Source organism: Mus caroli, chromosome 11 (genome assembly GCF_900094665.2).
Source record: "Mus caroli chromosome 11, CAROLI_EIJ_v1.1, whole genome shotgun sequence".
Lineage (NCBI taxonomy): Eukaryota > Metazoa > Chordata > Mammalia > Rodentia > Muridae > Mus > Mus caroli.
Window position 1 is genome coordinate 72,821,723 of NC_034580.1, and position 17,647 is coordinate 72,839,369.

The 17,647-nt window shown below is 47.8% G+C and overlaps 1 protein-coding gene and 1 long non-coding RNA gene across 6 annotated transcripts in view; one reads left to right on the forward strand and one right to left on the reverse strand.

Moving 5' to 3' along the window:
* Pipox (pipecolic acid and sarcosine oxidase) overlaps window positions 1-4,091 on the reverse strand; it is a 14,341-nt gene extending 10,250 nt beyond the window's left edge. Inside the window, exons 1-2 of one of the 5 annotated variants that reach the window (XR_003838068.1) lie at window positions 3,891-4,069; window positions 2,367-2,515 (exon numbers count right to left, since the gene is read on the reverse strand). Coding sequence is in view for 4 of the 5 variants with exons in the window: in XM_021176220.2 (XP_021031879.1) it covers window positions 2,367-2,515; window positions 3,891-4,004 (263 nt within the window). In the remaining variant the exon portion in view is untranslated. Of the gene's footprint in view, window positions 1-2,366; window positions 2,516-3,890 lie in introns of all 5 variants that reach the window. The other 4 variants (XM_021176220.2, XM_029483872.1, XM_029483871.1 and 1 more) reach the window with 4 other exon arrangements.
* Window positions 4,092-15,240: 11,149 nt separating this feature from the next.
* Window positions 15,241-17,387, forward strand: LOC115032311. Its single transcript, XR_003837965.1, has 2 exons — window positions 15,241-15,302; window positions 17,040-17,387. It is a non-coding gene; the product is annotated as an uncharacterized LOC115032311 (long non-coding RNA).
* Window positions 17,388-17,647: the final 260 nt, after the last annotated feature.

The following is a 17,647-nucleotide window of genomic DNA, read 5'->3' on the forward strand; positions in this document are numbered from 1 at the left end:
AGAGAAGAGAAGAGAAGAGAAGAGAAGAGAAGAGAAGAGAAGAGAAGAGAAGAGAAGAGAAGAGAAGAGAAGAGAAGAGAAGAGAAGAGAAGAGAAGAGGAGAAGAGACCCTGATGCTCAGTAGCTTCCCCTTTCAGTTTTTTGTTTGTTTTGTTTTTTTTATGGAACAAGGGCTGGTGAGATGGCTCAGCGGTTAAGAGTACTGGCTGTTCTTCCAGAGATCCTGAGTTCAAATCCCAGCAACCACATGGTGGCTCACAACCTTCTGTCATGGGATCCAGTGCCCTCTTCTGGTGTGTCTGAAGACAGTGGCAGTGTACTCACATACATAAAATAATTCCTTTAAAACAAAACTGGAGCCAAGTGAGTGAGCTGTACACATGGAGAGGCTTGGGATCCCGAGATGCTTGCTACCACATGCGTTTCTCACCTCTTTGGATTTTGATACATGGATGCTGGCACCCAAATCCTGGATCTCAAGTTTGTGCAGCTCTTTTAATCACTGTACCATTCCTCCTGCCTCCTGATTCCCAAGTGTTGGGATTGCAGGAGTGCACCACCATGCCCAGTGTCATGGGGGGGGCTGGGGATCAAACCCAGGGCCTTATTCAGCTAGGTAAGCACTCTACCACCTGAGCTACATCTTGATGTCCTTGTTGCCTCCCTTTTGCTGTCTCTTGATCTTCCTCCTCTGTAGCCCAACAGACCCAGGATAGCAGGGATAGACCTCCAGGATTCGAAGGTACCAGGCACTGTGCTGAGTATTTTCCAGACTCATTTAACCTTCAAACATCCCTATGAGATACAGAGAGTCCAACCACATAGCTGATAGGAGTTGAGTCAGGAATAAAGCCAAACTGTGTGACACCAGGCATCTCATGATTGCCTGTCGGTCAACATTTGCTGGGCAGACTTCTGCCCTTCAAGGCTCAGCTCATCTCCTACCTAATAGAGCTCAGTAGTACTCACAGCCAGAAGCCAGAGAAGGGTCCCTTTGCCAGGCCACTCCTCAGAAAGACATTCTCCTTTATTTGGGTGCTGGATGTATTAGCTGTCTCTGAATAAATCCTTAATTAGCTGCCCTGGCTGTATTTGCATAATGGATTTCACTTTGTTCTTAAGTTAATGGTGTTTTTGTAACAGAACAGTAACCTCTTGGTTCACAGCCATTAAAATAACTGCCACCCTGTAGGGCAGAGCCAGGGTTATGTAAAGGAGGTTCAGTTAAGAGTTCAGAGGAGTAAAAGGGGGTGCCGGAGTGGTTTCTGCTTCCTCCCTGAGAGTGTCAGAAAGGCCACTGTCAGAGGAACCCTAAGGTTTGAAACTGCTTCAGGGTCACTTCCTGGCAAGTAGTCTGGCCCCTGGGACACCCTGGTTTTGTTCCCAGGGGATAGTGTATTAATAAAATGCATTTGTAGGGTTGTTGTGGGGATGAGGGTACAGCATAAAAAGGAGGCAGGAGAGACGGCTCAGTGGTTAAGAGTATTTGTTCCTCTTGCAGAGGATCAAGGTCCAATTCCTAGCACCCACATGGCAGCTCACAACTGTCTGTAAATCCAGCTCCAAGGTTGAATACTCTCTTTTGACCTCTCTGGGCACCAGGCACCAGGCACCAGGCACATATGTAGTTGCACATATAAGTATGTAGGCAAAACATCCATACACATACAATATACATAATCTTTTTTAAGTTAGGACATGAGTTAGAATATAGATTTTAGCCGGGCGGTGGTGGCGCACGCCTTTAATCCCAGCACTTGGGAGGCAGAGGCAGGCAGATTTCTGAGTTCAAGGCCAGGCTGGTCTACAGAGTGAGTTCCAGGGCAGCCGGGGCTATACAGAGAAACCGTCTCAAAAAACAAAAAACAAAAAAAAAGAATATAGATTTTGACACAGGCCCTATAAGATGGCTCCGGAAGGCTTTGCGCAGGCCTGCTCTAGATACCTGTCCATGGTCATCCTCTTAAGTTTTTAGAAAACAACCTATAAGAGCCTTGGTCACAGGATCTAACCAGGCCTGGAACTCAAAGGTACAGAGGCCAGCAGTGTCAGTGGAGAGACAGTGCCAGTGAGCAGAAGGCCTCCACATGACTGGCACCTCCCTCCTAGGCTTGTGTCCCTCCAGTTGCAGAAGGACTCCACATGACTGGCACCTCCCTCCTGGGATTGTGTCCCTCCAGTTGCAGAAGGACTCCACATGACTGGCACCTCCCTCCTAGGCTTGTGACCCTCCAGTTGCAGAAGGACTCCACATGACTGGCACCTCCCTCCTGGGCTTGTGTCCCTCCAGCTGCATTTCAAGTTCACACCTTACAGCACCTGGAGGGATGGGTCCCCTATGTTCCTGGTCTTCCTCCCTCGCCCACCTGTGTAACTGTGTTCCAGCTTCACGCTCCAGCTGGGCCCATGTCTGATAACATTCCTTCATCATCCTCGTGTAGAAGTCCTCTGGATAAGCCTTTCTGATTATGCGGCTCTGTCCATGTGAGCTTCCTCGGGAATGGGGAAGAAAGAACTTGACAAGAAAGACAAGAAAGACAATGGAAGCCACTGCCCTTTGGCTCAGCCTTCCCTTTGTTCTTTAGGAGCTTCTGGTCCTGGGGACTCGACCTCTGGCCTTGCACACAAGAGGCAAGTAGGTGTCCTGCAGATGAGCTATCTATTGCCCTAGACCTCTTTTTATTTCTTATTTGAGTCACTGTCATGTTACCTAGCCCAGGCAGGCCTTAAGCTTGCAATCCCCCTACATCAGTCTCCTGAGAAACTGGGATTTTCAGGTGCTCATGGCCAGGCCTAGATATTTTCAAATATTTCCATACTTCCAGGTCTCCTTGAGGCCCACTGACTGGCCAGGCATTCGGGTTAGCAATAGTACCTCAGCACTGACTAAATTTTTCCTTTTGTAAATAGCCCTGGCAGCCACCCATCCATTTGTTAATAACCTTCTATTATCCCACTGAATTCACACCCTGCTTAGATGCCTAGAAAAGCAAGAGTCAGAAAGAACCTTCCAGATTATGCAAATTGAGCCCCATGGTTTTCCGGATCAGGAAAAGGATGTCATCTCACTGAGCCTTCAGGTACTCAGGATAAGGGAGCAATCTTAGGATTGGGGGGTGCGGGGTGAAGCAAAATGGAGGTTTTCCTGCAGGTTGTAACAGAAATCCCTTGGGCTTTGGGAAAACAGAGGAACTGAAGACAATTCCCAGGATGTGGTAACCCACTCAGAGAGCTGCAAGGCAGAATGGAAAGGAAGAAGCCACAGGGGTAGACAACTCAATTTGACAGATTTGCATAGGCCCCACCCGAGGGGCCCCCGCAGGGTCCCAGTGCCACCCTCATTTGAAGCAGTCATGTGATCACTTTTCCTTTAAGGAAAAGACCTGTGTCTTAGTTCCCGGGCATCAAGTGAGGAGGTCGCTCTTACCCAAAGGTGGAAGAATTCAACAGCAGCTCCTGCTAGGTTCTGGAAGGAGCGGCTGAGAAAACGCAGCTTCCTCCAAAGCTGGTACATCAGCCTTTGCCTCTAGGCAAAACTGTCTTTATTTAAGGTTACCCAGAGCAGAACTGATTCTTTTTCTGGTTGTATCAACCATGTGGGCAAAGACAAGACAGGGTCGAAAGAATGAAAAGAGGTGGGACACTTCTTGATCCGGGGCAAGAACTAAGACATTTGAAAAGAGTATACCAAGAAACCTCACGTGGACTTGAGGGTGGGAACTTTCTTTGCATTGTCAAGATCCACGTGAAATGGCTATGAAGTACACAGAATTCCTGATGTCTGGCCGTTTGGCTTCACTTATAGCCCAAAAGTTCTGGAAAGCCCTCCCTAGGAGAGGAAAGAAGAGGGGACAGTCTTATACAGCAGAAGGGCAGAAGGCACAGTGTACCTGCTCCAGCAGGAGGACCCTCTTGGAGTGTTTGGCCAGGTGGTACGTGGTAAAGCAGCCCTGAATGCCTGCTCCAATCACAATAGCATCCCAGATATCTGTCTGAGCAGCCATGATGCCACAAAGCCCACTGAAGAGAAGGCAAACAAAGACACCTCCAGACTACAGGGGGAGGAGGGAGGCAAAGTCCAGCTAAGCTAGAGTTCCCACAATCCCTTGGGGCCCATGTCCTTGTCTTTCTTTCCCTCCCCAAAAAGCCTGGCACAGGGCTCAGCCTCCGCCTCCCCCTGCAGAGCAGAGCTGGGTGGACTGATTTGTGAGGTTTCGCCCAGCTCAGCTGCTAGCCTCACCCTTGCATCCCTCCAGTTTTCTATTCTTGGCTCAATTATTGTCATGCAAATGGCGCCTTCCCATGCCACCTTCCTGTCTCATTATGATCTTTGTCTCAGGACTTCTTTCGGAATTTCAATGCCTCCCAGACCAAGCCGGGCCCCGGGAATGCTGCCTCCCCCTGCTGGCTTCCCTCTCTGCAGCTTGATTCCCTCCAGGGAGCTACAAGGCCAGCCAAGAACTTGGCAGGATGCCCAGGGTTTGGCCCTCCTCCCTGGTGGGTGGTGAGGTCAGGGGGTAGATGCAGGGGCCAACTGGGAGGGCAGTTTTGTGATTATGAAATCATTCTCTGTGTGTTTTACTTTCATGTTGAAAAAAGGAGAATAAATGATCCTGAAGAGGAAAAAAAAATCCAGGAAAGGACAGTGCGAGGAAGAACCTTGCCCTCAGGCACACTGGGAACCAGGCGTCAGCCCAGCACACACAGGGGCCATGTGCAGAGAAGCCTTCTGTGCCAGGCAGCAGGCTCAATGGGGATTGTTACAGGCACTGAGGACAGAGCCAGGCTTGGCAGGTCCTGATTCTTATACACTTTGGGGGTCCATTTTAAGATAAAAGGGGAAAGGGGCCTGGAGGCTTAGCTCAGCAGTAGACTTTTGTGTTTGGCATGTTCAGGGTCCTGGGTTTAGCACCCAGCACTAAAAATAAAAGAGTAAAGAAAAAAAGAAAAAAATTAGTCATGCAAAACTAGATGGCAGGACTTCGAAGAGACCGCTCAATTAAAGAGCCCCATGGTTGAAGTTTTATTAGCTTCCTGGTAAATCTGCCTCGGAATACATTATCTCATTAAATCCTCGAGATTTTTTTTGTGTGTATATTTTTATCCTCATTTTTTGGGCAGATTAGAGATAGCCTCAAATTCTCTGTCGGTTTTCCCATTACATGCTTGCCCAATAGAATACAGTGACTGCTACTCCCTTTCTGACCCAAGCCTTTGGACATCTTCTTGCGTTGAAGAACTTGTTCTTAGACCCTGAACCAACATGTTAGAAGTCCAGCCACTCTGTGAGAGAGAGAGATGAGAAAAGTCACACATAGGAGAGAAGCCATTTTGGACCTTGTGTCCAGACAAACTAACCACCCCTGACCAGACCCAGTCCGTGGCACGTGACCCAACAGCCAAGCTGTGTCAGCATTCCCCAGTTTTATGGAGTAAAATAAAATGCTTGTTTTTAGACACTAACTTTTGAGGATGGTTGTTTATAATCATAAACACTCCACTAAACAAAGATGGCAGGATCTTCCCAAGGACCCATACTAGGTGTGCCAAGAGGCTAAGATGTGAACCCAGGTCTATCTGCTCCAAAACTTACTTCTTGTTAGTATTTTCTCTCGTTTTTTGGATACAGGGTCTCATGCATCGCTTAACTGGCCTCCAACCTGCTTTGCCTCCACAGGTGACCTTGAACTTCTGGTTTTTCTGCCCCTGCCTCCTGGGAAAATAGACCCGTACCATCATGTTGATTTAATATGGTGCTGAGGACCAAACCCAGGGCTTCACGAATGAACGTTAGGCTGGAACTCTGTCACCTGAGTCACAGCCCAGCCCGGGGACACTTCCCTCTCACTACAATGTTATAGTGACAATGAGAGCTTATAGTCGTGATTCTGATTTTATCATTTTGCTGTGTATCTGGTGGCCATACAGAAAACAATGGGGGGGGGGCACAGTGGCTGACTGAATCCCCAGCAACACGTCCACAGACAATCCCCAGAGTAGCCTTAGCAACTAGTTGTCTTCTGGCTGGTCTTTCCTTTCCTAGTAAAATAAGAACGCAAAGAAGGACTGCCATTTGACTGATTTTTTTTTCCTTCCTTCTGAGGGAGGAAAAAAAAAAATAGAGTCTAAAGGTCACTGCATTCTGTCCCCTCCCTCCTCCCCGACCCCACAGAGGATAGGATAACATCTGCCTCATCGCTGGACAGATCCCTTACAGTAAAATAATAGCAGATATAACCAAGAAAAATATGGTACCCTGAGTGTGTAAGGGCTTGATAGAAATATATAAGATCGGCCCCTGGATTTCTTGTGATAAGATGTCAGCGGAGATGAACAGCTTGCACGCAAGGAAAAGCAGGCAATAAATCCTTGCATGGAAGTGTGCCCAGTCTCAGCAGCAGGCGAAGAGAAGGGAATTAAATAACTCGAAGGTACTATTATGTGTCTATTAAATAAACAAAAATAAAAATGATACAACCTTATTATGTTGTCCGAGTTGCAATTCATACAGGGTCCCGTGGAGCATTCTGGGGCCATGGACAGTAGGATAAAATAGTTCAAATATTATGACCTAGAAATTCTACTTGGTGAACTATTCCCTCGGGGGAGGAGAAGGCTTTTATATGAAGACATGCATATCTGAGCTCTTATAATATTAAAAAATAATAGAAACGATCCAACATCGGGGAATAGCTAAGCAAATAGCTGACATGTTGATTCCAAATGGCAGGCATGAGGACCCTGCTTTGTAGAAAGGCAGATAGGAAATTGATACAGAGACACAGAACACAAATGACACACTGCTTACAGCCATGACTTCTGTGCATGCTGATCAAAGATCTAGGAATAAATTGGTGGTGAGGTAATTGAGCTTACTTCTCATTAGTTCCCGTATTCTATAAAAACGGTGCCTCCATTCACAATTTATAAAAGGAGGAGAAATCCCCAGGGGAAACAAATGCTTCACTTCTCCCTGGCTACTGGATCCAGGACCTGGGAAGTTCTTTCTTTGTTTTAATCTCAGTCCTTCCTGCTGCCTGATATTGTTCAGTCCTCTGTGGCCGCTGCGGGGGAAGCTGCCAAGCCTCTCTGTATTCCCCCCACCCCCCGTTAAATATAATATCCCTTCAGAGATAAAATGACAATCCCATTTCCCCGTCCCTACTTCACAAGCCTGCCCTGGATTCCTGAACTCAAGCTTTCTGCTTCTTGTTAAGAATTTCAAAAGGCGGCTCCTCCGAAAGCCGACACTGGCCACGGCCCAACCTTGAAATGAAAAGCAAATCTGCTTCTAAAGGCTTCCCCTTCTATCAGGATTGCTCGTCCTTGTGGATGTCCTGACAGGGGCAGGCAGAGAGAAGCGATCCCCTCAAATTCCATTTTAACACCCATTCCGGATCGGAGGAATATTAAAGGGCAAGCCAACAGCCCTACACCTTGCTGCTTGTATGTGTCAGCAGCCGTGGCTCATGTCCTGGGGCAGAGGCGCCGAAGATGTGAGGGCTGAACTACTCATCCGATGGTTTGATTGACACTTTGCAGACAGGGGTGGAAGAAGCGAGCCGGGGAAGCAGCAAGCTGTACAGCTCAGAAATAATGAGAGGACCCGAGTGGAGAGAGAAAGCGGAATAAATAAGAGAGACCTAGGAGTGCAGAGGGAGAGCCTTCTGCTCTGTTTTCTTCCCTGCCCCACTTGGCCAAGGAGCTGAAGCCTAGGGCAAGGAGGTAGGCAAACAGGGGATGAGCCCTACCCTGAAGGCAGATCCTGCCTGCTGGCCGGTGCGGGCTGCTGGCTGCTGGCTGCCAGGGTTCCTGAATGCTTAAGAGGATGCCGGTTGTGGGACCGCAAAGACCAGGCTTTGCATACACATTGCGGACCCACTGGTCTGTCTCAGGTTGATTTCCCACTTCATTCCTGATCCCCGTAGGTCAGGTCATCTACCCACCTTTAAAGACATCCTTTAAATGGCAAATGTGGACAGGTTACTCCTCGTTAAAATTTTCTTCATAGCTGCCCTTTCCTATTAGGATAAAAATCTGAACTCCTTAGCTTGGCACGCAAGATAGCTTTCATTCTGACCTCCGCTGGCTCCCACAGCTCCAATACTGACCCTTTCCCACTGAGTTCTTGGCACCCTAGCAACACTGAGTGGAGAGAGGTTCCACTGTTCACCTGATTTCCCAGGCACCCCCAGACACCCCCAAGCAGATGCAGCCTTTCCTATACTGTCTCTCCATCCTGCAGAGACTCCACGATAACAATACACATATTGTGCTGTAATTGTTGGCATGTCTGCCTTCCTCCTACGCTTCTTAAAAGGAGTGAGTCTTCTTTCTATTGTCATTTTTTGTAGGTAATACATACACAGGGAACAACAGTAAAATGTCCAAAAAAGAACGCTGTGGAGTCTCTTTTCCACCCATCCCCAGAGCTCAATTCTCTATCAGATGCAACACTATCGCTGTTGTCTTTTGTATCTCTTTAGAGGTGTTCTTTGAGTATACAAACATGCTTATACAGTATGTACGGTGGTGCATGCGTGCATGTGTGTGTGTGTGTGTGTGTGTGTGTGTATGCGTTCCTATATAACACCGTGGTGTTCTCATTACCTTTATCTTGGTGTCCATATCAATCATAAGGAGTTGGTACTCTGTCGTGATGGCTGCAGAGTATACATGGGTATGAAGGAGGCATTTGGCACAGAGACAGCATGCATACATGCTTGTGATGGGTGACAGGGTTCTCTGGTTATAACAGATGTCCTGGATTCCTAGGCCTCTCTGGCTATTCTGGTGCTGGGTGTTCAGCAAGGGAGAGATGCCCCTCTGAACTGCCCAGGACAGTCTCCCCCTCGTAGTAGTACAGGTGGAACATTCAAAGGCCCTGGTTCTTTGTTTCCTGGCATTCCTCTGAGTTTTGCATTTATTAAATGGCAGCTGTCAGAGTCAACGCTGCACCCCAGCATACAACGATGCAATCACAAGGCCGGTCCCAAGGAAGAGAGATGAATAAGGAGTCCTGAGAAGGGACTGACAGTGCTACAAAATTGTTAAATCATCTTTTTGTCTGACAGAGTTGGGGTACAACTATAAAAGGATGCTCTCAAGCTTGCACAGTGGCTCACACCTGTAATCTAAGCACTTGAGAAGCTAAGGCAAAAGGATCGGGAATTTAAAGCCATCCTCAGTTACACAGCAAGTTTGAAGCTAGCCTTGGCTACATAAGACCCCATGTTTTGGTTTGGTTTGGTTTGGTTTTTTTGAGACAAGTTTTCTCTGTGTAGCCCAGGCTGTTCTAGAACTCACTTTGTACACCAGGCTGGCTTCAAACTCAGAGATCTGCCTTGCTTCTGTTTCCCCAGTGCTGGGATTAAAGGCATATGCCACCACTTCCAGATAAGACCCTGATTTTAAATGGGGGGAGCATGTAAAATAAGTTTATTAACCATGAAGATGCATATCTGTAATGGGAGGCAGAAAGATTGTCACTTCAAGTCCAGGTTGAGATCTCACTGGACAATGGTAGCACGCACCAGCACTTGGGAGGCAGAGGCAGGCAGGTCTCTGTGAATTCGAAGCCAGCCTGATCTACAGAACTAGTTCTAGGATATCCAGGGTTACACAAAGATACCCTATCTTGGAAAATAAAGACACTGTCTCCAAAAACAAGGACTGAGGATATAGCCGAGTGGAAGAATCTTTGACTAGCATGAACAAACGCTCACAGAGTTCACTAGGACAAGGAAATGCACTAAAAACAAGGCAGGGTTTTTATGTAAGAGAAAACGTCCCCAAAGAACACAAAGTCTCTTTTTTTTTTTTTTAAAGATTTATTTATTATATGTAAGTACACTGTAGCTGTCTTCAGACATTCCAGAAGAGGGTGCCAGATCTTGTTGCGGATGGTTGTGAGCCACCATATGGTTGCTAGGATTTGAACTCTGGACCTTCGGAAGAGCAGTCGGGTGCTCTTACCCACTGAGCTATCTCACCAGCCCACAAAGTCTCTTTTTAAGGTTTGTTTTATCTGTAGGGGTGTTTTATCTATCTGTAGGGGTGTTTTGCCTACATGTATACATGCTTGTCAAGTGCATTTCCTTGTACCTGGTGAACTTGAAGGCCAGGAGAGGGCGTTGGACCCCCTGGAATTGGAGTTACAAATGGTTACGAGCTGCCATAAGGGTGCTGGGAACTGACCCTGGGCCCCCTGCAAGAGAAGCAAGTGGTCCTAACCACTAAGCTACCTCTCCATCCCCGTACACTGAATCTTCTTGTCCTTACTCCCAGGTCTGTCTGTCCCAGTCCCACAAATGTGTGTGTATGTTTGCATCCTTGCCTGGGGTAGGGGTGGGGCTCTAAATATGGCTGAGTGTTCATTGGCAGATGTCGTTACACAACTGTGGTCCAGTGTATCCCACTCCAGACCTTTCCATGAAGCTCCGTGGACATTAAAGGCAAGTCAGAGGTCTAAGCAATCTGGTCATCGCCCTCTGCGGAGGAGAGGCTGTGTCCGGGGTTGAGATTTTGTCAGCACCTTCCTCTGCTTTGGCACCTACTGCTCTTCCTGGCCATTCCCAGTCTTCACAGCCTGACATCACCACCCCTCTACTGATACAGTATGTTTTCAGGCCTTTATCATATTCAGGGAGGAATCTTTGCTTTTTGGTACTGGCTAGGGCCCTGTGCTTGCTAGGCAAACATTGCCACCACTGAACTGTGTCCTCTGATCCCTTTAGCTTTTATTTTGAGACAGAGTGTCCAGGGTAGCCTCACACTCACTCTGAAGGCCTTGAACTTCTGACTGTCCTGCCTCAGACTCTAGAGTATCTGGGATTACAGGCTTGTGGTCTAGAACCTTCTATTTTATTCTCCATGGCATGTAGGTAGTGTGCTTGGGTTTTTAGACCCCCTCCCTGTACCAAGGCATCAGAAAAAAATTCACATTTGTTAGGATTAACACAGGCTTCTTGTTGTGGTTGTTGTTGTTTGAGACAGGGCTTCTCTGTGTAGCCCTGGCTGTCCTGGAACTCACTCTGTAGACCAGGATGGCCTTGAACTTAGAGAGTCACTGACCTCTGCCACCCATGTGCTGGGATCAAAGGCGTGGGCCACTACGGCCTGGCTTGACACACAGGCTTTTTAAGTAAAGGGAGTTTCTACCGTCTGATTTTTCTTCCATGTTAACCTGTTAATGCTTTGCTACAGCTTTAAAAATATCCTCAATATCGAGTATTTCCCAATAGCCAGTAGCATTGCTTACTGGCACAGTTGGCCTAAATAACCTGGTTCACCACTGCCGGGCTTCTAGACTTGGTTCTGGGCCAACCACTGAGCCTAGGATGCATAAACCCTCCAGGATGGCCTTCACTTATATTGGTCTAACCATGTGCTCCAATAGCCTTCCTTCCCAGATAGTAGTGGTTAAAAATGGACCACGGCAATTATGAGCAAAGATGGCTGTCTCCCTTACTGGACAGCAAAAGTGGAAATCTCATCCTACCAGCCACCAGGAGAGCTGGCTCTGTGTAAGCCAGGCAGGCTTTGGCTGGAGGACCAGTATGCATGGCACCACCATGAATGGAAATAAGTGCAGGAGAAATTTGCTAAGGAGATTCCCTTCTGGAAATTACTGTACTTGTTTAAAAGAAGCCCATGCTGATAAGGGGCAGGTAGAGGCTGTGACCTCAAGGTTAATTGTCTTTAGCTAAGACAGGGTCTTGCTTCCTGTGTATGTTTTAAAGAATAGGATGTATAATGACCCACCATCCCAAATGGTGCAGAACACCTGAGAATCATAGTCTAGCGTTCATCGTCCCTCCCCCACCCCCACACACCTCCCCGTGTAGTACCTAACCTCTCTAAATAAAGTGTTGAGAAAATGTTTAAAGAAAATCAGGTTTTTCTTGGTTCCTGTAACAAGAAGCTAGCGCCAGTAGCTGCCTCTGGGGAGAGAAGCTGGGTGGAATCTTGTTATGTGTAGGAAAGACTTAGAAGGAAATGCTGTACAGATCACTGCAGTCCTGATGGGACCCAAGGATAGGCTCTGGGCATCATTAGCATCCTGCCTACATCCTCACCCTCAGCTACAGCCCGCCCTAGGCTTAGATAGAATCCAAATCCGCAGAAAAGCTAGCGAACAGGTGAAAGGTCACGTGCAGTGTCTGGAAATTTTGACAATATAAAGAAAAGGAGGTTGTGGGCCCCATGCCGGCCTCATCTCACTAGCAGGGATCTCTACAGAACCTTAAGAGGAGCCTGCTGGGTTCTCAGTGGCATGGTGAGTTGTAACCAGCTGCTACCAGCTTCCTGCCTCGTAGTGGTTGGCAACCCCTCTCCCGACTCCCCCCACTCCCCCGCTCCTCCCCCTATACCCTGCCCCCACTCCCTGGCAGTCTCTCCCTCCGCACATTTGTCCACCTTTATTTGCCTGCTGTTTCTGGGGGCAGGAGAAAGAAAGGTTTAGAAAAGACATTGGGAGGATTCCAGTTGTGTTTGGAACTGACTCTCAGGGCATCTTGCCCAGAATTCTCAAAGGAAAGAAGAGAGTGGAGGTTCCTGGAATAGGCTAGGAAAGGTCTGCAGGGAGCTGCCTCAGAAAGCATCCTCTGGGGCCAGAGAGATGACTCAGTGGGCAAAGGTGCTTGCTGCCCAACCTGAAGGCCCAAGTTGGAGCCCCTGAACCTACAAGATGAAAACAGAGAACCAGTTCTTCAAAGTTGTTCTCTGACCTTCACGTGAGCACACACACACACACACACACACACACACACACACACTCGGCGTCAAGTACCCCTGTTTCTTGCACCATACACACCCAAATCAAAATAAAACATTCCTTTCTTTCTTTTTTTCTTTCTTTTTCTTTCTTTCTTTCTTTCTCTTTCTTTCTTTCTTTCTTTCTTTCTTTCTTTCTTTCTTTCTTTCTTTCTTTCTTTCTTTCTTTCTTTCCTTCCTTCCTTCCTTCCTTCCTTCCTTCCTTCCTTCCTTCCTTCCTCTCTCTGTCTCTCTCTCTCTCTCTCTCTCTTTCTTCCTTTAAAACAAACATTTCTAAAGCTGCTTCTGGATATCCCAGAGGTCTGGCCCTCATCATGGCTTTCCCACGTGCTTGTGCAGGTTACAGAGGTCACCTCTTAGGCTTCCTAGCTGCATCTTCAGCAACAGCCCTGTAAAATCAATAGACAGGCCCTTCCTTCCTTCTTCCTGCCTTCCTTATTTATTTTTATTTGTGTGTGTGCATGTATATGTCTGTGTGTGTTTGCTATGTGTGTGGCAACCCTCAGAGGGCAGAAGTAGGTAAGAGATCCCTTGGAGCTGTGATTCTGGATGGTTGTAAGCTACCAACATGGGTGAACTCTTGGAACTGAACTCAGGCCCTCTAGAAAAACAGTAAATGTTCCACTGAAGTCCTTTACCAGAAGCAGCCCCCACCCCTCCAGCCCCCAGCCCCCTGAGCACATGCCTGTTTTTCATTTTGGATAAGGTTTTGTCATGTTGCCTGGACTGGCCTCACTTGCAGTGATTCTCCTGTCTCAAGACTCCCAGGTGATAGGATTATGTATGCCAATATGCCCAGCTAAGCAGGCATGCATGCATGTACATAGAGGCTGGTAGACCTCTAAGAGTTGAAGTCCAGCCTGGTTGGTCTACTTATTGAGTTTCAGGCCAGCCAGGATGGAGACTACACAATGGAGACTCTGTCTCAAAAACAAAACAAAACAAAAAATAAAAACCTAATGTCGGATATGAAAATGGAGAGCCTATGTCTCAGCAGAGCGAGCATCCTCCCACACAGGACCTCTTCCCAGCCTCTCTCCATGTGCCAGTGGGGTCTTCTGTGAAGCAAGGGCGAAGACTGGTTCATTTTGTGTTGCACACCGCCATGCTCCACGCTCCCACTCCTGCAAAGACAGAGAAGACGCCAACCCCTGGTGGGAAGAAAGTCTAAAGCAACCCTGGGGACCCTTGAGGAAGCAATTTGATTTATTCCATTCCCTCCTGGTATTCTGTGCCACATTTATAAACGTCAGGGCCAGAAATGAAGTTCCTACTGCCCTGGCAGCTGCTGGTTACTGCTGTTGCTCACCCAGGGTTTGCCTCCTGTTGATTGATAAGGAGCCAAGGAAACAAAAAAACACCCAAGGGAGGGGCAGCCTCTCCAGATGAGAAAAGGAAGAATCTGGAAATGTGTAAAGGGACTGGGAAGGGTGTCTGTCAGTTATAAGCAGAAGGCCAAACTGTGACAGTGTGTGGAAAATGCCTTCCACTTGGATGGAGAGAAAATGGATCTCTCATCAGAGCAACCCTGTCTTTCAGAGTCTATCTCCCAGGCCAGGGGAAGGCGAAACCCTCAGTCAGGCTGTCTGCCTGACCTGCAGGCTCTTCCTGTCTGAGAAGCTTCTGACAGCCTCTAGAGTCTGGGACAGAGAAAAGGCTGGCAGAGATTTAGATCCAAAAAGGCCCTGGAGGAGAATGGAAAGAAGTGAAGGGTAAGAGGGTCTCACAGACTAAAGGTAGAATCCCCACTAGCTGAACTCGTAGCTGAGATTAGGGGTGACCCACTCTTGGCGAGACACATCTTCCCCATAGGTCCTCCTGGCAAACTGCTGGCTATGACCGGCTCATGCAGTCCCAGCCAAGCACAGGGGAACACACCAGACAATGAGGCCTGGCATCCCTAAACAAAACATTAAAAGTCGCTTATATTTGACATTTGTCAGCTTATTTGTTTTGACTTTCCAAGCAGGGTTTTTCTGTGTAGCCCTGGCTGTCCCAGAACTCAATCTGTAGACGAGGCTGGCCTCAAACTCAGAGATCCGCCTGCCTCTGCCTCCTGAATGCTGGGATTAAAGGCATGCATCATCACACCCTTTATTTTTAATAAAGGCTGTACCCTTATTTTTAATCACACCCAGTCAAATGTTTCAAAATGATGGTCATTCTCTTCTAAGCCAACCTTTCCCGGCCCCAGAAGTTGTGTGTGTGGCTAAGCCGGCAGCCCTCGGTACAGGCGACATCACCTTGCAGGGTGACATGTGACAAACTTTTAGGGCCAGTTTATAACCCAGGCAACAAAATGTCTATTATAGGCAGTTTGATTTATTTTACTTTTTCTCCTTGTTTTGCTTGCTTTGTCAGACCCAGTTTTCTGTCATTTTTAGCCCTTCCCCCAAACCAAATATCTGAGCCAAGCAACAAACCCAGTCAGTCTTTAGTGAGTTCAGTTAGTCAGTGATGGAACAGAGGTTTAATCATTAGCATCACAGAGGTAGGGCAACAGGAAGAGCAGGAAGAAGCTAACCATGGTAAGAGGGTTTTGGGAGGATTCCCTCTTCAACTTCCTTTGATGGAAAAGATTTTTAAGTCTGGATTTTTTTTTTTTCTTGTCGTCTTTTTCTGTTTAGCCCTGGCTGTCCTGAAACTCACAGACATCCTCCTGCCTCTGTTTCCCTGGGCGCTGGGATTAAAGGTGTGTGTCACCATTGCCTGCTTTCACCACCACCATCTGGCTAGGCTGGAATTTTTTTAAAAGGTTGCATAAACAAAAGTTGGCAATTCTTACAAAGGGATACCATTCAGCCTTCAAGGGGGTCACTTTCTGGGGCTGGAGATGATGGCTCAGTAGTGAAGAGCACTGGCTGCTCTTCCAAAGGACCTGCATCTATATCAGGCAGCTCACAGCTGTCTGTACCACAGCCCAGGGTATCTGAACCTCTGGCTCTGTGGGCTCATGCACACTCATGTACACACATGCAAACCCATACATACACAGGGTTAGAATGAATAAAAATAAGTCTTTTTTAAAAGCAGAAACAAAACAGGTAGGGTGACTTTCTATCCTTTCTTACAACCCGGTGAGCACTGGGGTCATTGTGCCGAGTACTCAATGAGGACCCAGAACGAGGGACAGTCCATTTCCAAGGGCCATCTAGACTGCAGGCTCCATTGAGGTAAAAAGCAAAAATGAAGTTCATGGGGGCTGGGCAGGGAACGGGTGGTATGGCATTTCCCTTTGGGAAGACAAAAAAAAAAATGTCCGTGGAGGTGGGCACAGGGCAAAGGTGACGTAACAGTATGACCTTTAAAATTGCTACATTTTCTCTTAAATGTTTCTTGAGAATTTTAACAAAGTCCCCGGACAAAGAAATCCAATCTACCTTCTTCAAAAGCTGAATAGTTGCTGTCAACAGTGTAACTCAAAAGAATCCATGACAGCTTGGGCCAGAGTCCAAAGACAAAGATCAAAATCTTTTTTATTTTGGGAGGAAGTGGATGGTCTCAGCTGGATCGACAACGGGTGTCTAACATTCCTGCTCTTCCCCCTTCTCTAACATCTTCACTCGCAGCCCGTCTTAGCTCCTCTCCCAGCCCTGGAATGTTCCGCAGTCTAACCTGGGTGTCTCTGATCCACCCCTCCGGGTCTGGCCTGTTTCCCCTGGTGACTTGACAAGGCTACAGTGAGCCCCGAGCCGAGCTGAGGCTCTGCTAGCCAGGAGGTTGCTGAGGTGGCTTTTTAATCCTCCAGCCGTGCCATCCTAGTGATTGCTTTTATTAGGAAATGTAATGAAAAAGACTATATGAAGCCCCTGCCAGAAAAAAAAAAAAAAAAAAAAAGCTAATAAGATTTTGCACCAAAGTGTGGCGAGAAAAGAAAGGGGGAAGTGGCACATTAGGAGTCAGATAATGAGATAAATGAAAGACCGCAGGGAACTACATTTTTGCAGACTTGCCGGATGGTTGTAAAATTTTTAATTTGCTGAATTCTCTTTTTTTCCCCGTCGCCCCTGATTCTCCCTACCTCAGTCTTCCACATGGTCTCGCTGATGCTCTGAATTCTTTGTGTGTGTGTGTGTGTGTGTGTGTGTGTGTGTGTGTGAGAGAGAGAGAGAGAGAGAGAGAGAGAGAGAGAGAGAGAGAGAGACCCCACTCCCACCATAGCCAGAACCCTGCGCCTCATGACTTGAGTTGGAGGCTAGGACCCACCCAGTCACAGGACACAAGAGGACAAAGAACTGACACCCCTTTCCCCCTTCCCCCAACAGAGCCTGCTGTGATTCAGCCACGGAAGAGGGAGAAAGCAGGGAAACAGAACTATGGAGGGAGGACAAGAGATCAAAGATCTGGGAAGTAAGGAGGAAGAGAAAGCCCCCGCTGGTCCCGCAAATCGATTCTCTGCAAGGCCCGCCTCCCCGTCTGTGCTCCGAACTCCTAAGCAGAATGTAGCCTCCGTGGGATGCCAGGCCTGAACAGAAGGGCCCAGGAGCACTGGGCAGACACACATGCCAGGCTGCCAGAACCTCTGGGCCTGATTTGTCCTACAGGGAGGTCCTACATCCTCCAGACACCCCCTGACCTCTCTCCAAAATACACACGCTCTGTTTGCTTCAGGGGATTCCTGCCTCCTCCTCCGCACCAGAGGATTCTGGGATGCTTTTTCACTGCCATGCCTAAGTCTGTTCTCTCAGCTGCGACTGGACAGACTGAGGGAAGACTTGATGGGTAGCTTTCCTAGTAGGAGCTGGGGTGGAGGGGTTGGAAGCGTTGGGGGTTGAGGTGGAAGGTTGGGGTGGAGAGGTAGGTATGGGAGCCTGTGAGACAGAGGAATTAATAGTTCAAGATGGAGACACATTACTTACTGTTAGGAAAATGA